The following is a 22,313-nucleotide window of genomic DNA, read 5'->3' on the forward strand; positions in this document are numbered from 1 at the left end:
GCCCCACAGCTGGATCAGTGTAGGGGGTGGGGCGCCTGGAACTCAACACTCATCAGGTCCCTCCAAAGGTTGTGCTTTCAGGATATTCCCTCTGGGTCATGATCAATCCCTGAGTAGTTGATCTGCCAGTCACAAAGTTCAGGACTTTGCTCCATGGTGAACAAGTCGGAGCACATTCCTGCCCCACTGATGGTGGCAGGGTGCCTCTCTTGTCCTCTTCCATGGGACTTTGCCTCTGCAGCCCCTGCTGCCAGTGCCCTGCCAGGCACTGAAGTGGTGAGGCAAAGCCAGGAGCCAACAGTCTCTCTCCTGATGCACTGGTGAGGGAGAGCCTGGGGAGATATTTTCTCCCTGCTGCTTTTGTCTGTTTTTATTTTTTAAATAATGGTGCTCAGCTTCTGTGACCTGGGAAGAGGCAGGGATGAACCAGAGAAGCTGCAGCCCCAGCTGTTGCACTAGGGGCCCAGTCACTTGCTCACGAGCTCCACTTAGACAGCCTCTCCTGGCATTTTCTTCCCAGGGAGGATTTGTTGATTAAAAAGAAAAAGAAAAAGAAAATGGTGCTTGACTTCTGCATCCCAGGAGTCACTAGGGTCCAAGTCCAGCAGCTGTGGTATCACCTGCTGCACCAGGAGAGCCATGGCCACTAGCTCCCTAGCCCTCAGTCAGTCAGCCACTCACATGCCCACTCACTCACCAGTACATACACAAAATTTTCCATACACTCACTCACACAGGAACTTACATTGTCCGACTGGCTCAACCCACCATCTTCCCGACCTCCCTCTTTTGTTTCTTTTGCACTTAATAACTTCTTAAGCATTTCCAGTAAAGCAAGTCTGGAAGCAGCATAAACTCTTAGGGATTAGATGTCTAAGAAGAATTTTAATTCTCCATCACTGATGAAGCTTAGTTTAGCTGGGTAGGGAATTCTTGGTTGAAATTGTTTATCTTTGAGAATTTTGAAAATTGGACTCCAGGTTCTTCTAGTTGTAGTGTCTCTGCAGGCAAGTCTGGTACTATTCTGATTGGTCTTCACAAGTAGGTAGTCTGACCTTTGTCTCTTGCTGCCTTTAGGATTTTTTCTTTTATACCTGCTTTGAGTAAGCTAATTACTATGTTTCTAGGGGTTGTTCTTCTCATTTGATGCCTTGTAGGGGTTTTCTAAATCTCTTGCATTTGGATGTTCATATCTCTAGTGATATGAGCGAAGTTTTCTTGGATAACTTCATGAAATGCTTATTCCAAGGCATTCTCCATTTCCCTTTTTGCTTCAGGGATATCTATCAGGCATAAGTTTTGCCTATTGATGTAATCACATATCTCTTGGAAGATTTGTTTCTTTCTTTTGAATTCTTTTTCTATGTTTTTAACAATTGAGTTAATACCATATTTTGGTCTTCAAGTTCTGAGATTCTATCCTCTGCTTAATTTATTCTGCTTTCCATGCTTGTCAACTTGTTTATTTCTCGGACAGAGTTATTTATGGCCAAAATCTCTGTTACAAGTTCCTTCAATGTTGTTTATTTTTCTTGTGTCTTGTTCACTCTTTCCATTCATTCCCTGATCTCTCTTGTTTTCTTGTGCCAATTGTAGGTGGTCTCCATTGTTTGAGCCCAGAGGTCTGCTTTTCAGGCACTGTTTCTTTGAGACTCTGGGGATTACTTGTAATCTTCCATTGATTTTTTTTCCTCATTTGTGACAGATCACCTTTCTTTTTTCTTTAATTTCATTATTCAGTGATAGAGGAAGAAGATTTCACCTCTGTTGTTGGCTCAGCCACCTATCTTTCTCTGAACAAGGCCTGTGAATTTGTTCTATTTTGAAACAGGGCTAGGAGTGGGGAGGCTGTGCAATCTTTTTGTAGTTTTAAGATTTTAATAAGGTGCAATGGAGTAGCTAAGATTCAGAAGCTACCTGAAGGTCAAAATGTTCACTAACTGGGATGTGGACTCCCTGGGACCCACTACCTCATGATATGGCCACAAAATGGGAACATATGTATAACCCCGAGTCTGAAATTGCATAAGGGAAAGGAAAAGAACAGAGAAAGATAGAAGGAAGAATAAAGAAGAGGAAGAGAAAGAAGAAGAAAAGGAAAAGCAAACAAGCAAATTAAAGCAACTACTAAGTAGAAGAAAAAAGAAGACACACCCTCATATATATCTACATGTGAAAAACAAAGGAAAAGAAACACAACACACACACAAATATATAGAGAAAGCAAGCCAAAAAAATCCTTTGTGAACCTTCAGCTCCTTCTTGCAGCAGTTACTGAAACTTCAGGTTCCTTTTTTGGAGGTGTGTCTCAGTCACCACCACTCTGGGCTCATGGAGGAAGGGAGGGGCCTCTGGACTCTAGACCCACTCCCTTGCTCTCCATGTGGTGAGGAGGGCTTACTCTGGTTGCTCCACCACCCCTACCAGCTTCATCTGTATTCAACTGTCTCTGGGTGCACACCAACAAGACCACTTTTTGCATGGGTGAGATGCCTCACAGATTTCCAGGGGTTGGGGATTGGATCAGTCACACTCTCACCTCTACTCATCTGTGGCTAGATCCTCCTCCTCTGATTGCATCTGTTGTCCCACAATGGTCCAGAGTGGGAGATGGAGTGACTGGAACTCTATGCCAGTCCTGTGCCCCTGAGCTGTGTTTTCTCTTCTGATAGAACTCAACCACTGATTCCCTCATAGCACTTTGTCTACTGTCCCCTCTGTCAGTGTCCAACCTGGTGCCAAAGGTGGTGGTGGTAGGCCAGATGCCAGATGCCACAGCAGGATGATCCTTGTGGCTTCCTCCCAAGAAGACCCCCAAAAATGGCACTTACTCCTGCACCATGGAAAGCACTGGATTCAGAGCAGCAGTGGGCAGTAGCCACTTTAGCAGGAGAGCCCGAGCTGCTTGTCCCTGCATCTCCACTCAGTCAAACACTCACACACTTGCACACACACAAGCAAGCAAATTTGTCCTTACACACACTCACTTATACAGAGTCTCACACATTCCAACCAGTTCTATAAAATTCTAGAAATTGCTTTAAATATGTAGATTATCTTGCGTAGTATGGACATTTAACAATATCAAACCTCCCATTTTATGAATATAGATGTCTTCATTTTTCTGCATTCTATAGTTTCCTTCAGAATTGTTTTTGCAGTTTCACTGTACAAATAGTTTTCTTCTTTAGTTCAGTTTTTTCTAAGTATTTTATTCTTTTTGATGCTACCATAAATGATATCATCTATTTAATTTCCTTTTTTGTATTGTCCATTGGTTAATGTGTAAAAACCCAAGTTGTTTTGTGTTCCTTTTTATCCTGCATCTGTGTTGAATTTGTGTATCGGTTCTAAAAGTTTTAGTATTTTTTGTGGAATCTTTAGAGTTTTCTACATATAAATTCTATCATCTGTGAACAGAGATTATTTTACTTCCCTCCCAAATTTGATGCTTTTTATTTCTTTTTCTTGCTTAGTTGTTCATGCTAGTACTTCTAGTGCAATGCTAAATAGAAATTGTATGAATGGGCATCCTTTTCTTATTTCATATCTAAGATTAAAAATTTTCAATTTTTTTAACCATTGAGTATAGTGTTAGCTGTGTGATTTTTATATATGACCTTTATTACATGAAGTAATTTTCTTCTATTTCTAGTGTGTTGAGTGTTTTTATAATGAAAGGCTAATGAATTTTGTCAAGAGACATAATTATGTGATTTGTATACTTAATTTAGTTTAATGTAGTATATCTCATGGAATGAATTTTATATCCTTGCAACCTGATCATAAATCCCACTTGGTCATGGTGTATAATCCTTTTAATGTACTGTTGAATTCAGCTTGTTAGTATTTTGGGGGATTTTTTTGCATCTATATTCATCAGAGATACTGTGATGCATTTTTTTCCTGTATTTTTCTAGCATTTGTATCATGATAATGCTGGCATCATATAAGTTTGGAAGTGTTATATCCCCATTATTTTTTTGGAAGATCTTGATAAGAACTGTTGTTCATTCTTCTTTAAATGTTTGGTAGACTTCACCAATGATGCCATCTGGTCTCAAGATTTTCCCTGTTGAAAGGTCTTTTCCTATTCATTCAATCTCCTTACAGATCTTTTAAGATTTTCTTTTTTTAAATGATTCAGTCATAATAGGTTGTAAATGTCTAGGAATTTATCCATTTCTTTTAGATTATCCAATTTGTTAGCATACAATTATTTATTGTAGTCTCATAAACCTTTATGTTTCTGTGACATCAATAGTACTATTTCCTCTTTCAGTTCTGATTTTTATTAATTTGAGTCTTCTCTCTTTTGACTGATCTTTTTTAAAAACCAGCTATAGTTTTTTGATATTGTTTCTCTGTTCTCTATTTTGTTTATTTCTGCTCTAATCTTATTATATTATTCTTTCTGCTAAATTGGGGCTTAGATTTTTCTTTTTTTATATTACTTCAAGTTATCTATTTGATAATTTTCTTTTTATAATATAGGCTTTTACTTACAAATTTTTATATAAGTTTTAACTGTAAACTTCTTTTTTAGTACTTCTTTTTCTACATCCCCTAAGTTTTGGTATGTTGAGTTTGCATTTCTCATTTTTGTTTGTCTCAAGATATTTTTTAATTTTTCTTTTCATTTCTACTTGATCCATTGGTTGTTCATGTGTATGTTGTTTAGTTTTCATGTTTTTGTGTATTTTCCAGCTTTTATTTTGCCCTTAGTTTCTAGTTTTAGTCCACTGTGATAAGAAGATATGCTTGGTATGATTTTAATCTTCTTAAATTTATGAAGACTGGTTTGTGATCTAACATTTAATCTACCCTAGAGAATATTTTTTGTGTACTTGAGAAGAATGTATATTATACTACTATTCAATAGAATGTTCTCTAAATGTCTGTTAGTTTCACCTGATCTGTTATGTTGGTCAAGTACACTGCTCTATTATTAATCTTGTTTCTGGACATTCTATCCACTATTAAAAGTATAACATTGAAATCTCCTACTATTATTGTATTTCTATTTCTTGAACTAGTTTAGTCAATATTTGCTTTATTTATTTAGGTGCTTTGAGAGTGGGTGCTTATATATTTATAATTGTTTTTGAGTTGACCTCTTTATTATTATATAATGCCCTTCTTTTTTTCCTCTGACAGTTTTTGAGTTAAAGTCTATTTTGTCTGATATAAGTATAGCCACTCCTATTCTCTTTTGGTTACCATTAGCAATGGATTACCTTTTTTCATTCTTTCCCTTTCAACCTGCATGTATTCTTAAATGTGTCTCTTGTAGACATCATAAAGTTTAATATTGTTAGGAATTTATTTTGCTAATGTTTTTCTTTGTTTTAATCCCTTCAGTCACTCTATATTTTTTTACTGGGTGTTTAATTCATTTAAATTTAAAGTAATTATAGATAGGGAAAGAGTTAACCATTGCCATGTTATTATTTTCTTCCTGTATTGTTACTCTGTCCCTCTTTTCCTCCTTTGCTGTCTTCCTTTTTGTTTTGCTGATATTTTGTATTGACATGCTTGAGTTCCTTTTCTATTTTCTTTTTTGTTTTAATTTTTTGTATTTTGGCTACTTTCTTTGTGGTTGGCAATGAGTTTACATAAAATATAATACAATTATAATAATCTCTTTTTATATAATAGCATAAGTTGTCTATAAATACTCTAAACTTTTAGTCTTTTCTCTAACAAACACTTTATGTTACTGATGTCGCAACTTACATTGTTTTGTATTGTGTATCCATTAACAAATTTTTTTATACTTTTGTCTTTTAACTTCTATACTGTAATAAAAGTTATGGTGCATCACCATTGCAGTATTACAGTATTATATATTTTCTATATACTTACCTTTACCAGCAAACTTTATACTTTCATATTGCTCTTTGGTGTCCTTTCTTCATCTTCTTTTTTTTTTAAGAGATAAGGTCTCACTTTATCACTTGGGCTGGAAAGTGATTATAGTTCACTTCAACTTCAAACTCTTAGGCTTATGTAATTCTCCCACCTCAGCTTTCTGAGAGAAACAACATGCCCAGCTAATTTGTTAAATTTTTGTAGAGATGGAATCTTGCTATGTTGCTCAAGCTGATTTTGAACTCCTGGCCTCAAGGGAACATCCCACCTTAGTCTCTCAAAGTTCTGGGATAACAAGCATGAGTCACTGTGCACAGTCTAGTGTCCTTTTATTTCAACTTAATAATTTTCTTTAACAATTTGTATGAGGAAGATCTAGTGGTGATGAGCAATTTCAGCTTGCTAGTCTAAAAATTTTTTAATTTCTTCTTTATTTTTGAAGGAGAGTTTTGCCAGATAAACTGTTCTTGATTGGCATTTTTCTTCTTCCAGCACTTTAAATATATTATCTCACTCTCTTCTAGCTTGCAAGATTTCTGCTAAGAAATCTGCTGATAGTTTTATGCAAGTTTCCTAGTATGTGATAAGTTGCTTTTCTTTTGCTGTTTTGAAGATTCTTTTTGTCTTTGACTTTTGAAATTTGTATAAAGTTTCTCAGTGTGGATTTCTTTGGGTTCACTCTATTTAGAGTCTATTGGGGTTCTCACATCTAGATTTTTTTTCCTCCCAAGAATTGGGAGGCTTTCAGCAATTCTTTCTTTAAATAAGCTTCATGTTTCTTTCTCTTTTTTTTCTAGTGACTCAATAATTTGTATATTGTTTTACCCTATGGTGCCTTTTAGGTATTTTTCACTCTTTTTTTCATTTTCTGTTCATTTGACTGAATAATTTCAAATGATCTGTCTTTTTATTTTCTTCTGCTTGATGAAGTCTATTGGTGAATTTCCTCTAACAAATTTTTAGTTCACTTGTTGTATTCTTCAGTTCTAAAATGCTTGTTTGGTTCTTTTTTAAATTTTCTATCTCTTTGCTGATATTCTCATTGTGTTCATGCATATGCATAGTTAAATGCACAACTATGTATGGTTAATGTATAGTTCATGCACAGAACATCTTTATGATAGTTATTTTGGATTACTTTTCAGGTAATGTATATATCTTCTTTTTTAAAATTGGTTACTGAAGTGTTTTGGGGGTTTTTTTTTTTTCCTTTTTGGGGTCTTGCTTCTTTGTTTACCTTTTTTGTGTGTCTTTTAATTTTATGTTAGAACCCACAGATTTGAATAAATAGTTATCTCCACCAGTCTTTACAGATAGCTTTATACAGAGAAAAACCCTCTAAAATCAGCCCTTCTAAAGATTCTGGGGCATATGAAGCATTTTGGGGGTGGAGATAATGTCTTCAAGCCTCCATGCAATTTCAGAGATACTTGCCAGTTTCTTTCTCAGAAGTTTATAATCTCTTGCTCCTTCTAGTGTCATTCTACAGTACTGCTAGTTCTCTAGCTCTACAAAAACAAGGATTAATGTTCTGCCTTTGCCTCAGTAATCACCAGGTATCCAAATTATGCTATTCTTCATCAACATCCTAAATCAAGAAAAACTGATACCAATCCCTAAGGCAGCATTCCAAAAAAAAATCTATGACCAGATGCACATTCTACTTCTCTTCCTCCCTCCAGAGGTGGAAGGCTCAAGCTGTATTCTCTTCCTGGTGCTGCCTAACCATGCTAACCACAGCAAACCATGCCACACACCCAAATACACACTCTTTCTCTTCTTTGTTTTCAGAAGCCCCCAGGCATCCAAACTATGCTGGTTTCATTAGCACTCTAAGTGGACTGAGAAAGAAAGTATACCTAACTCTGAATTGTACCCCACATATTTAAAATAAAAAATTTAAATAAAAAAGAAAGCCTTTCAGGTAGCCCTCTGAAAAGTCATACTGCTGAATTCACACTCCACTGTTATCTTTCTTTGCAAGGGAAAAGTCAGAGCCAGAGTGCTGTTTTAGTACTGAGCTGTGCCAATTTGGAGAAGTAGCTGATATGGGTAAAGTGAAATTGCTTTTCTTACCCATTTTATGGAAACTGTTCTTGGCTTTGTTGTTTCCTGAGGGTACAGCTTCTTAAGTGGATTCTGGAATTCTCATAAAGGTATTTTGGTAAGTGTAGCATTGTTAAATTGATGTTTCTGTGAGATAACCAGGGCTAGAACATTCTATACTACCATCTTGCTTTTGTCACCTCCAAAATTGTATTTATTTTTAATTATAAAGTAGTGGGGTACAATTCAGTGTTAGGTATACAAACATTGATTATGCAGGTACCCTGTATTTTTAATTTTAAAATCCAAACGTTCACTTCTGGTATGTAGAAAAGAACTTGGCTGTTGTATATTAACCTTTTATTAGGAGACTTGCTATAAATCCTAGTTTCAGTAGGGTTTTTTGTTGATTCTTTTAGATTTTCTGCATAGACAATCATGTTATCTGCAACTAAAACCAATTTTATTTCTTCTTTCCCATGCATCTTTTGTATGAATTTGCTGGGGATATCATAAAAAATACTACAGATGGTGTCTTAAACAATAAAAATGTATTTTGTTACCATTAAGGAGGCTGGAAGTCCAAGATCAAGGTGCCAGTATATCTTGTTTTCTCTCAGACCTCTTTCCTCAGCTTGCAGATGTACTGATCTCCTCTTGCTATTAAAACACAAATTATGGGAAATGACCAGGGCCCTGGCCAGGAGGCTACACTGCACCCACTTCCTTTCACACACCATGCTGGGAGGAAGGCAGCAGCAGCCAGTGATACCTGGGAAACTCCTCTGGGGGGACATTATGGAGCTGGAAGCATCCTTGAGGGAGTCTGATAGCCAGAGGAAGGATAGGCAAGAGTGATAGAAGGAAGTCAAGGCACCATTATCACTCAGATGAGAAATCAGAAACAAGAGAAAATGACGTTACAGATGACCTGGACGCTCCCAAGCCCAAAAAAGCTAAAATGAAAGAGAAGCTAAATGGAGACACTGAGGAAGAATTTAATTGACTTTCAGATGAATTCTGTAAATCTCATAAGTCAAGAAGAAAAGATCTACCAAATGGTGACATTGGCGAATATGAAAAAAAATCAAAGCCAGTATCATCCTTAGATAGCTCTACTCGTAAATCAAATGGTGATAAACTAGAGGAAGCAGGGATACTTTTCATTTTGCATTTGATGTTATTCTTGAAATTCAGGCAATTTGACTTATTTTTGTAGACTAATTAGAACTGATTCTATAATATTTCCTGCTTAGTGTCCAATACTGTCAATTGGATGTAAGAGTCTCTGTAGAGCTGAAGCCTGGGCCTTTTTTTCCTTTGGCCCTTGTTTCTTTCATTGAATAGTTTTTTTCTTGGGGTGGGGTGCTGGAATGGTCAAATTTAAACTTTTCCTGTACATTTGGGTTCCTAAACATTTTTTTTATGAATTGCTTATTGGTTGTCTCCTACTTGCATTTCTTATGATTATTTTAATTCCTAGCAATACTCGTGAATTGACTTCTGACTTCCTGCAACAAGGTACAGAAAGTTTCCTGACCTTGTGTATTTTGCTTTCTACTTTTTCTGCTTCTGTAACAATAACAACTTTAAATGATCTTTAGGTCTTACTGTGACTCAGTGTTAAAGCTGTTTGAATTTTTAAAGCAAAAATAAAACATAAAAGTGATCTGTAGAAATTTGTTCTTCTGGGTATTAATTTTTTGAGAGGTGTAGTAAATATGTAAACATTCTTATGTAGGTAACATCTGCATACCTAGATCCACTGTTTTAGGGCATTTTTTTCCTTTAGAGACAAATTCTTACTCTGTCACCCAGGCTAGAGTGTAGTGGTGCTGTCGTAGCTCTCTGCAGCCTCCAACACCTGGGTTTAAATGCTAGGACTATAGGCATGCACCACCACACTTAGCTAATTTTGTATTTTTTGCAGGGACTAGATCTTGCTATGTTGTCCATGCTGGTCTCAAATTTCTAGCCTCAAGTGATCCTCCTGCCTCAACCTCCCAAAGTGCTGAGATTACGGGCATGAGTCCCATGTCTGGCCAGGCCTATTTTCCTGAACAGAATTTGTCAAAAAATGTCACAATTTTCCTGTAGCAGAGTTCATAGGTTTATCTAGGTGTTAGAAATTGTCAGTAAATTACTTAGGTCTTCACGAAGAAATAATACTGACATTCTTAATTCTTGATCATTAACAATTCTTTATATTCTTTAGTTCTATAATAGCTGATATTTAAATACTTTAAGCTTAATTTAATGCATAATATTTGGGGAGTTTTGACAAAAGATGTTGAATCTTTACCTTACAATATGGTGTGTGGTTTGTTTGTTTGTTGAGTCACAGTCTACTCTGTCACCCAGACTAGAGTGTGACGGCATGATCATGGCTACCACAGCCTCCACCTGCTGGGTTCAGGCAATCCCTCTGCCTTGGTTTTCCAAGTAGCTAAGACTGAAGGTGTGCGCCACCATGCCCAGCTAGTGCAAGGGTGTATTTACTTATTTAGATTTTTTTGTAGAGGCAAAGTCTAGCTATGTTGCCTAGGCAGGTCTCGAACTTCTCCCGCCTCAGCCTCCCAAAGTGTTCAGTTTATAGGTATGAGCCACCACAACTGGCTGGTGTCTTTGTAATTTGTGAATTTGCTATTTGTCATGAAGTCAGTATGTTTGCTGAGTTATGTAAGGCTTTACAAATCTATATTGCTAGCAGTGGAATGCATAGGTTGCTGCTTGCTTTGTTGGGATTTTACCTGATGCAATGTTCTGTATTGTAATAGCTTAACTATTTATTATTTTGTTTAAACATACTGGATTTCAGGAATTCTGCTTCTAGTTTATCCTAAGGAGATGATCAAGAGATATGCAGATATTACATATTACAAAATTTTGATTTTTTGGTCATAAATAAGTTCCTCAATGTCCAAAATTTTGTTACAAGCCAAATATCATCACAGTAATATTGTTAATAAAGTAAAAAAATTTAAATATTCTGCATGTCTGACAGTAGGCAATTAGTTAAAAAAAAATACTCTATCTATGCAATAGAATACAGTTATCCCAAAGGGTACACAACAATGTTAGAAAGATATTCAGTGTATTTTGTTAAAAGAAAAAAGCTGATTATAAAGCAATACATACATTATGATCTTATTTTCATTAAAAAATGTTTTATGTGCATAGAATGAGAATCGGAGGGGTATGTTTCAAATGTGGCTTCAGCTAAGTGGATTACAGATAATTTAAAAATTCTAATTCTAACTCTAATTAAATTATAATTTTAGTTACCTGAGTTTCTAAAATTTCTACAATGAAAATGTATCCTGTAATAATTTTTTTCTTTTACACTTAAAAAGGCTTCAGTAGTGAGAGGTTTGTTTAAAAGCCTCAAAATATGAGTTAGAAATTATTTCTTGTATCTAGTTCCCAGTTTGAAAATTGCTATTGTGTGTGGCTCTGTAACTACTTTCTTTAAACACATGAATAATAAGGTTTACTAGATAGGGGGGAAAGAAAGAACACCAACTATATTGGATTACAGACTTATTTTAACTTAGTTATCTCTTTGAAGGCCTTATGCTTAAATACAGACACATTCTGGAGAGCTGAAGTTAGGGCTTCAACATATGAATTTTGAGGAGATACAATTCAGTCAATAATACTTTTATTTCTTTTTCTTATTGCCCTAAGTAGTACTTTCAGTACAATATTTTTAAAATGTGATGAGAGTAGTCATCTTTGCCTTGTTCCTGACTATAGCAGGAAAGCTTCCAGTTTCTTGCCTTTAAGTGTAATGTTAGCTGTAGATTTTTTATACATGATTTTTTTTATCAAGGTGAAAAAAGTTCCCCCTTTATTTCTAGTTTTATTGAGAGCTTTTACACTTTTTATCTGTGTGTATCATTACTCCACATACTCAATTTCAAAAACAGAAAGACATGCATTCTTTTGTATACTCTCCTCAGTTAATAGGTTCTGTTTCTATTACTGGCAGTTTTTAATATCTTCTTTTTAAAAATTAACATTGGCATACTTTAAGCCCACATCAATATTATGAACCACTGTAGCAGATCCCCTGACTTCAATCTAATTCTCTTTAAATCCATCTCCCACACAGCCCAAGAAGAGTTTCCTTGATTACCAACCACCTTCTTTCAGGCACTCGACCTTATTATGTCTATGAGTACCTTTGGCACAAATTCTGGATTTTAATTGTATAAACTATCTCACTGAATACTAAACTTTCTAACATATTAGGTTATTTATCCTTGAGCCTACTGTGAAGCCAGAATGAATAACACAGGTGTTCAATAAAATTAATTAAATAAATAAATACATTCAGAGACATAGATAAGGTAATTCTGGAGATTGCTCAAAAATGTTTGCAGATCTCTGTCTCCCACTTTAGTTCCTTGCATTGCAATCCATTAACTATATAGATAGTGAAGGTCACTCATTGATTGGCTTTTTATTATTATTATTACTCCCTTTTCATGTAACACGTATAGAATATTTGATCAAGGTGAAAATTTAATAATCATTTAACATGCTAATGAAAGTAGTTGGAAAATTGGAAAATGTTTTATTTTAAAACATGATCTGGGCATCTTTGTTAATTATCCATGATTGTGTATAGGAGGAATGGGCAATAACAAAGACAAACATCAGATAAAATTTTGTTAAAACAGTATAATAGAATATAAAAATATTGTTCAACAGTATGCCATAAGAATCAACAGATATAAAATCCTGTAAAATAAAATGTTATTGGAGACCAGTGGAAGGGCTCATCAATAAAAATTATTCATCTCTAATAGCCAAGAATTTCAGAACCAATAATGTCTCAAAGGGTGAAAAAGTAACATATGGAAATGGTAAATCACATGGAAAAAAATCTTCTAATAGTATTCTTGTGACATTCAGGAGAATAGCTTTCATTAATGGTCACAAGAAATATGAAATAAATAGCCACGATGCAGTTGATAAAAGAGAAATGATAGTCATAGAATAGTATTTTTCTTCTCCAAAAGTTTTTTTAGAGCTTCTTGGACATCTTTGTTCCTCAGAGAGTAAATCAAGGGATTCAACATGGGAGTGACCAGGGAGTAACATAAGGATGCCACTTTACTCAGCTCAGGAAATCTGTCAGGCGTGAGATACATAAAAAAGACAGCACCGTACAGCACACTCACTACTCCCAGGTGAGAACTGCAAGTGGAGAAGGCTTTCTTACGTCCTTCAGTAGACTGTATCTTTAGAACTGTGGACACAATGTACATGTAAGAAACAACAATGACTATGATGGTAGGCAAGATTATGACACAGGATAAGAAAAAAGATACCATTCGATGGATAAAGAGGTCAGAACAAGACAATCTCTGAAGTGGACGAGCATCACAGTAAAAGTGGTCAACAGTCCGAGAAGCACAAAAGGATAAAGAAAATGTCTTGCTCGTCTGAAGAACTGAGGTAACGCAGCCACAAAAATAGGAGCCAGCCACCAGCTGAGTACAGAGACGTGTTGACATCTGAACAGAATAGAGGAGGGGGTTACAGATGGCAGTGAAGCGGTCATACGCCATGGCTGCCAGGAGAAATCCCTCAGTCACAATGAAGAGAGCAAAGAGGAAGAGCTGAGCCACACAGCCTGCAAAGGAGATGGACTTGCTCTCAGACCAGAAGTTGATCATAGCCTTGGGTGCAATAACAGATGAATAGAAGAGATCAATAAAAGAGAGATTGCCTAGGAAAAAATACATTGGTGTGTTCAGCCGGGGATCAGTCATAACAATGGCCATCATCCCAACATTCCCTAGAAGGACCACAGCATATACAAGCAGAAATAGCAGGAAGAGCAGAATGTGGAGCTCTGGGCGGACCCTGAAGCCTATAAGAATGAAGTCAGTCATTTCTGAGTGATTGCTTGTTCCCCTGTCACCCATGGTAGAGACCTGCTGAGAGGCATAAGGCAAAAATAAACAAATGAACTCTTGGTTCTGAACCTAGCATTATAAATAATCTCTTACAGTACCGTATTTGGATTTACTAAGCTGTTCTGGAATCACTATTAACTTTAGCCTCATAGATATAATATGACTTAAATGAAAGCTAACTAACTTATGTTGAATCAAAAAATCAGTTTTATTTCTTAATTCCTTCAAGAATGAAGTTAGGTCTTTTGTCTCTGCATCTAATGAAATGCCTATCTACCCTAATACTTTCTATAATCACTTCTCTATACATTTCCCAATCACTTCTCTATACATTTCCCACTTGTAATTCACACAATAACCTCAACATCATGAAGCAGTGACAGAAAGCACGAATAATTTAATGAATGACATTTGGGATATGACAGGTCTGGTTTTGGAGATATTTGAGACTTGTCAAATTTAGGAAAATTTGGGGTCTTAATTATGCCAGCAGATATTTAAAAAGTGACTAAATTTTAAAAAATGTGTTAAGAAGTTCTATTACTTTTTGCAAGTCATGGAAATTGAATTCTGATGGACATAAGATGTTAGGTGTGCACAATCAAATAAAAAGTTATTAAGACTCACATCCTAGAATTTCTCCCCCAATGGGCCATCAAAGTCCTTTCACAAAAAAAAAAAAAAAAATCTGCATTTTCTGAAACCAAGACTCATAGTTCTTTAGAAAGAGGTCTATAGGTAGAAATCTTCTATAGATAAAAGATTACTTTTGAAATTAATACTGCAAATGTTACATATGAAGGAACTGTTGATTTTTAACTCCATACATTAGCAACAATGCCCACTCTTTGTCTCTCCTCATGGTTTTATATATATGATTCTGTCTAGTCAATAATAATTACAGACATTTATGTGACATTTCTTATATGCAAGACACTTTTCTAAATGTTTTTATAGTAGCTCATTTAACCACACAGAAATAATATGAAGTAAATTTTACACTCCCAAGTTTACAGATGAGAAAACTGAGCTACAGAAAATTAGTTTGTTGAAATTCACCTACTAGTGTCAGAATCTAAATTTGAAGGCAAAAAACCTGGCTTCAGAATTCATGCTCTTAATCATTATTAATAATTAATCATTGGACTAGATCACTTTTTGATAAGGAGCCTTTTCTGATCTGTTACCTTCCTTGCTTCTGTTTGTACTTTAGAGTTTGGTTAAAATTTCTTGTCTTCAAAATAAATTCTTTAATTCATCAATCTGGGTCAAAACATCTCTTCTAAAGACAATAGTTACTATCTCCACATTAATATTAAATATTAATTATTCTTCATTTGACAATAACTCAAGATCAGTCTCAACTTGTTTCTATATGTTGCCAGCATAACATTCTGTTCTGGCAAAAGGCAATTAATCAATACATATTTATTATAGATAAAGGTTAAATGATAATGATCATAAAGAATCAGAAAAAAAAATGAAGCCTATGTAAAGCTGCAGTTGTTACTATGGGTGCTAGGTTGTGATAGATACAGAATCCAGTCTTCTCTCACTCTCTAAATGGGACTTTGGACAAATTACTTATGCTCTCTATGCTACTGTATCCTCATATATAAAGGGAGTATATGAAAAAAATAACCCTCAAAGTTTTCTTAGGGTTAGAAAATGACACAGGTACTAAAATCACTCAGCACTATTTATGGCAGAGTAAGTATTCAGTAATGGTTAGCCATTATTATTTTTGTTATCCTTTTCAGTGTTCAGTCCCACAATGTATAGCAAAATAATTAATGAAAATTATGTTGAAAGTTAATAATGGGTATATGATTCTTTTTTGGATAAACCATTCTAAGTTCAGGAAAGCAATTAAGGAAAGCATTAAAAATTTAGAGCAAATAAAGAAAACAAGGAGAAAGGGACTATGTTGCCTGAGAGAAAATATGATTAAGAGAAAAATAGCATAATGTGATATCATTATTCAAGATTGTATTAAATACTGAAAAGATATTCACCAGTTCCATAGAAATTTGTGAATAATTATGTTATAGAGTAGCAAGGTTTTGCATTATCATACTTAGGGGCCTTAAAGGTGTGAGATATTTAAGTAGTAAAAGGCAGCTTCCTGATGGTCATTACTTTAAACTTTTTGAAAAATAATGTTTCACTTATTTTTCTTTAATCTCACCTAGAGGCAAGGACACAGATTTTAATTTCCAAGATTTATTTCTATCAAAATCATTCCAACATTATATATATATATATATATAATGTATATATATACATATATATATATATATACATATATATATATATATATATATTTTTTTTTTTTTTTTTTTTGAGTTGGAGTCTCACTCTGTTGCCCAGACTGGAGTACAGTGACTGCTCCCGGCTACCGCAGCCTCGACCTGCTGGGCTCCGGCGATCCTTCCGCCTCAGCCTTCCAAGTAGCCGGAATTACAGGCATGTGCTACCACGCCCAGCTGATTTTTTTATTTATTGTAGAGATGAGGTCTTGCTGCCCAGGCGGGTCTCCAACCTGCGGGCCCAGGCAATCCACTCACCTCAGCCTCCTAAAGGCGCGGGATTACAGGCTGAGCCACCGAGCCCGGCTCCAACATTATATTTTAACATTAATTATTCTTTACTTGACAGTAATTTTTTTTTAGATCAAACTCAACTTGCTGACTTATCGTCAACAAAATGTTTTGCATCTGGCAAACGGCAATTAATCAATATATGTTTATTATACAGATAAAAGTGAAATGATAATGAGCATGCAGAATCAGAACAGTTTAATAAATTTCTAACAGGTGTAATATACATCATGACATTCTAAATATTAATACATTTATGACTGAGGACATTTATATCTGGAAAAGGGAGTTATTTTCAGAGTAGTCAACAAACCAGTAGTGTGTGAAATTATTTGTCAAAACTTTTAAAAGTTACTTTTACCTTATGTTGTTTGGTAACTTGTCAGGTTCTCTTAAAAACGAAGCAGCCGAGTTCCAATGTTTTCTTCTGTTTATTGTTTTAATTCTAGAAAAAGTAAACATAAAGTTAATTAATGACTATGTCACAATTACAAGCAAATACTGAAAAGTCACCACATGGAGATAAAATGAACCCTTCCCCCAAATGCATGTTCATTATCCAGTAAAGTTTCCCAGAGAAATGTGACCTATATTCCTCATGGCTCTATTTTAAAAACTGTTCTTGTCGGGCTTGGTGGCTCAGCCTGTAATCCCGCGCCTTTGGGAGGCTGAAGTGAGTGGATTGCCTGAGCCTGCGGGTTCGAGACCCGCCTGGGCAGGCGAGACCTCATCTCTACAATAAATCAAAAAATTAGCGGGGCGTGGTAGCGCACGCCTGTAATTCCAGCTGCTCAGAAGGCTGAGGCAGAAGGATCGCCGGAGACCAGCACGTCGACTGCACTCCAGTCTGGGTGACAGAGTGATACTCTAACTCAAAAAATAAATAAATAAATAAATAAAAAAATAAAAACTGTTCTTTCCCTTAGTAGTTGGTCTCTTGAAAGATTCCATGGTTGTTTTTAGAAGAGTTAGGGTGAATTTTCCAAATGATGCTCTGCAAATACTGAAATAATTTTGGAAATTATATTCTATAATTATGCAAAGTGAACTTGAGGAATCAATCCACAGGACATTCTCTATCCTGCATTCTTGGATGCTTGGATGCTTTTAACAAAGGAGAGTGGATTGCCATGGATATGCAAGGAGAGGCCCTGAGCCATTTGAAATCTCTAAAACACTGCCAAAATATTAACTTCCCTTATCCATAAGGGCTTTGATTTTACTATATCAGTGTAACTTTTTCAAATAATTGCAGCATTGAGATTTCGCTCACCTTCTGGGAGATAGTACCTGTGGGGGAGAAGAAAACAAACCAATAATTAAGACATCTTGATTCCAGATCCAAGGTCCATGAAGGCCTCAGAGGCTCTAGATTAAATAAATTTTAAAAGACCCCTAATAGGACTTAAAGTACATACGTACTAGGGTTTTTCCTTCCTTTGTGTGATTCCTTGGGAGAAACCACAAGGATCTTTCAACTTTAATTTCTTCACTAAAAAAAAAAAAGAATTTTCAATTTGTTGTTATAGCACAGTTTTTGGTAAACAAATGTAAACAGATATGAAAAACATATTGTACTTTATAATACAATTTATTTTTTAAAGTGTCTTCATTATAACATTAATTTCTTTCTTTTCAGCCTGTAATCCCGCGCTTTGGGCGGCTGAGGTGAGTGGATTGCCTGAGTCCGTGGGTTCGAGACCCACCTGGGCAACTTGGCGAGACCTCATCTCTACAACAAATCAAAAAAATTAGCCGGGTGTGGTAGCACACGCCTATAGTTCCAGCTACTTGGAAGGCTGAGGCAGAAGGATCACCGGAGCCCAGCAAGTCGAGGCTGCAGTGGCCAAGAGTGGCCACTGCACTCCAGTCTGGGTGACAGAGTGAGACTCCAACTCAAAAAAAAAATTCAATTCACCCAAAACTTTTCTTGATTATTTTTTAGGGGTATTTTTCAATTGTAGTTGATAATAAATAGAATAGCATGACCATGATTTGTGCCAAAGTCCAACACATGCATGCTAATTTATCCAGTAGAGTTTAAATAATGTTGAACTGGTTGTGTACTCATAACCAGAACAGCGAACACTGTACCCAACAGGTAATTTTTCAGCTCTCACCTGTCTCCTACCCTCCCTCATTTGTAGTGTCCAATGTTTATTATTCCACTCTATATGTGCATGTGTATTCCTTGTTTAGCTTCTACTTACAAGTGAGAACATGTGGTATTGGATGTAAAGTTCATAATTGTAATTGCTTGAAAGTTGTTTATTCGGGTGTCATGTATTAATAATTTCTCATATATTTTCCTGTACACATTCCAAAATAATTTAAAGAATTATTGTGTATCCATCAATAAATGATAGGAAAAAGAAATGTTATATATACTGAGGATGCCAAAAAGTGCATACACATTTTAAGTATGACATTTGCTCAAAAGATGATGGTAATCAAATCAATGCTAGCATCACATGCGACAGGCAGGACAGTCTAAGAAAATGGTGGAAGCATGGTTGAGCAAATGTTATACTACACAGTGCTGCCATAATTCAATTCAACTTCAAAAAGTAATACATAGATAACAGCTCTTAAAATATGTGTACATTTTTGGCATCTCCATACACACACACACACACACACACACACACACACACACACACACTATGGAATACTACTCAGAAATAAAAATAATGAAAACACACACACACACACCATGGAATATTACTCAGGCATAACAAAGAATGAAATCATGTCTTTCAAAGTGACATGGAAGGCCATTATCCTAAGTGAAATGACTTAAAACAGAAAGTCAAATACCACATGTTCTCACTTGTAAGTGGAAGCTAAACAAAGGATACACATGGACATATAGAGTAGAATAATAAACAATGGACACTACAAAAGGGGGAGGGTAGGAGACAGGTGAGAGCTGAAAGATTTCCTGTTGGGTACAGTGTTCACTGTTCTGGTTATGAGTACACAAAAATCCCAGACTCCACCACTACACATTATATACATGCAAGAAATCTATATTTGTGCCCCCTGCATCTATAAAAATATAAAAGTTTGTGGGGGATGTATATGTATATATGTTTATATTTTCATTTTATAGCTGGATATGTAAACCCATGTAATACAAGTCAATGAAGAAATAAACATGTTCTAATAACATAAAAAAAGAACCATATCAGTCAAAAATCATATTTTTTTATTTTAAAGATGTGGGGAACAATTCAGGCTTAGGTATACAAATGTTCATTATGCATGTACCCTTGTTGATGAGGTGTGCCCCCCTTCCCCTGGCAGATTTCCACTACTGCCAATCCTTTTTGTAAAAATCATAATTTGTATTTGATAGAAATTAAATCTTAAAGCTAAGTGCTTAAGTTCATCATATGTAAAATTGTAAGAAAAGAGGAATTAGTGGACAAGAAAAATAATAAAGTCATTAAATATGCAGCTGGTCAAAGGCAATATTTGATATTTATTCATACTGTAGTCTCTTTGATCTGAACAGCAGCCTCAACATCTTGAAGTTGTTTACCTAATAGAGTAACACAATTTTCACTGCTGAAGAATCTGAGACCTTATTGTCTTGCTTGTGTTAAATTGTTGTAGTTGTTCCTTAATATTTACTATTAGTCATGGCTTCCTGGAAAACTCCCGGGGTCACTGCTATGTTCCTCCTTGTCTCCTTTCTATTAATGTCTTTTGCTAATAAGTTACCCGAAAGAATTTGAAGCATGTCTTTTACTTGCAGGCTCAGCAAAATGAATGTATGCAGGAAGCAGTCTCAACTTAGAGCTCATTTTAGCAATCGCCGTGTCCCCTAGTAAAATTTTCCCTGTTAGGTAGTGAGAACACTAATTGACCAGAATCCAATGCATAGAGTTCACCTGAAGCATTCAATGAGACTGGATTCTCCTAGCAGACTCAACAGTCCTTGCTTCTTCATTGCCTGAGATACCTTTATTCCTATGCAGTTACAAGGCTTTCTCTCTAGATTTTTCTTCATTTGGTGTGATCCATATCCATTTCCAATATATCTCCCTTGCCGACCTTAGTCAAAGCGATTTCCAGTGTTTTGCAGACAAGTAAACCTACCTCAAATACACTCAGGAAAGCAAATGAACAAGGGGTGTTTGCAGTTGAAATGCAGATGGTTGTGAAATAATTGATTTATTGGAAATATTGGCAAGGAATGAATAAGATCCATTTTTGAAATCTAAAACCACATTCAGAATTCCTGAGAGAAAAAAAATCTTAGTCTTTGGTTAAGAGATTTTTGTAGTGGGAATACATAATAATTAGAAGAGACGCTTTCTAATTATTGAGTATTTACCAAGGTACTTCTGCTCTACCAGTCCCCATTCCTCCTTATTTTGCCCTCCTTTTTTTCCCCTCTTTATTTTTAAAATGCAGGATTAGGTACATAAATGGTCTACATACAAGTGAAGTTTGGGCCTCCAGCTGATCGTCACTTCCACTGGTTTAGTATCAGGTACTTCTAGTGGTGTTATGTGCCCCTCCCTCCAGCCCCTGGCAGTGTCCCACTACTGACAACCCCTCTCTTGTAGTATTGTAATAAATGTTCAGGGCACACTTATGAGTGACAACATGTGGTACGCAGTTCTTTGTTTCTGTGATAGATCACCAAGTATGATAGACTCTAAATCCATTGAATTTGCCTTGAAGTCCACAATTTTGTCCTTTATGGCTGCATAGTACTCCATTGTGTGTGTGTGTGTGTGTGTGTGTGTGTGTGTGTGTGTGTGTGTGTGTGTCATTTTTTTATCCAGTCCACTTTCAATGGGCAGCACAGTTGGTTCTGTGTTTCTGCTATTGTGCATAGTGCTTCAGTAAACATGAGTGTGCTGGTATCTTTTTGGCAGAATGATTTAGTACCTCAGGGTATAGTCCCAGAAGGCTTATTGTTGGTTCATATGGAAGGCCAATTTCTAGACCCTTCAAAAATCACCACACTGTTTTCCACAGAGGTTGTATTAATTTCTACTCCCACCAACAGTATAGAAGTGTTCCCTTTTCCCAGTATCCTCGCTATTAATGACGGCCATTCTTACTGGAGTCAGGTGATATCTCAATGTGGTTTTGATTTGCATTTCTCTTTTTTTTTTTGAGTTGGAGTCTCACTCTGTCACCCAGACTGGAGTGCAGTGGCCGCTTCCGGTCACCGCAGCCTCGACCAGCTGGGCTCCGGCAATCCTTCCGCCTCAGCCTTCCGAGTAGCTGGAACTACAGGCCCGCGCTACCACGCCCAGCTAATTTTTGACTTATTGTAGAGATGAGGTCTCGCCAAGTTGCCCAGGCGGGTCTCGAATCCACTCATCTCAGCCTCCCAAAGCACTGGGATTACAGGCTGAGCCACCGAGCCCGACTGATTTGCATTTCTCTGATGATTAGTGAGAATGCACATTTTTTCATGTATCTGTTGGCTGTTCATGTGTCTTCTTTTAAGTGTCTAGTCAGGTCCTTGACCCATTACAGCTGTTTTGTTTTGTTTTGTTTTGTTTTGTTTTCCTTTAGGCTCATTTAAGTTCCTTGTAGATACTGGATGTTAGGCCTTTGTCAGATACAGAGTTAACAAATTTTTTTCCCCATTCTCTAGACTATCTTCCTTCTCTCTTGATGGTTTATTTTGCTTTACCAAGGCTTTTCAGTTTGATGAGGTCCCACTTGTCTCTTATCTCTTATGGCGTATGCTTTTGGGGTTGTCTATTACAATGTGCATAAGGGTGTTTCTTGTGGTTTCTAAGATTCTGATATTTTGAGGTTTTAAGTTTAGGTCTTTGATTCACTTAGAGTCAATTTTTGTATATGGTAATAGGATAGGTAGGGATCCTGTTTC

At 36.0% G+C, this 22,313-nt stretch overlaps 1 protein-coding gene across 1 annotated transcript; it reads right to left on the reverse strand.

Moving 5' to 3' along the window:
• Positions 1 to 12,899: 12,899 nt before the first annotated feature.
• On the reverse strand, positions 12,900 to 14,004 carry LOC103261865 (olfactory receptor 9K2). The gene has a single exon (XM_008059458.2). The coding sequence runs from the start codon at positions 13,854 to 13,856 to the stop codon at positions 12,915 to 12,917; it is 942 nt and encodes a 313-aa protein (XP_008057649.2). The 5' UTR covers positions 13,857 to 14,004; the 3' UTR covers positions 12,900 to 12,914.
• Between the last annotated feature and the right edge of the window lie 8,309 nt (positions 14,005 to 22,313).

The sequence above is a fragment of the Carlito syrichta genome, unplaced genomic scaffold, assembly GCF_000164805.1.
Source record: "Carlito syrichta isolate Samal-C Ts95f unplaced genomic scaffold, Tarsius_syrichta-2.0.1 Scaffold304099, whole genome shotgun sequence".
NCBI classification, from domain to species: domain Eukaryota; kingdom Metazoa; phylum Chordata; class Mammalia; order Primates; family Tarsiidae; genus Carlito; species Carlito syrichta.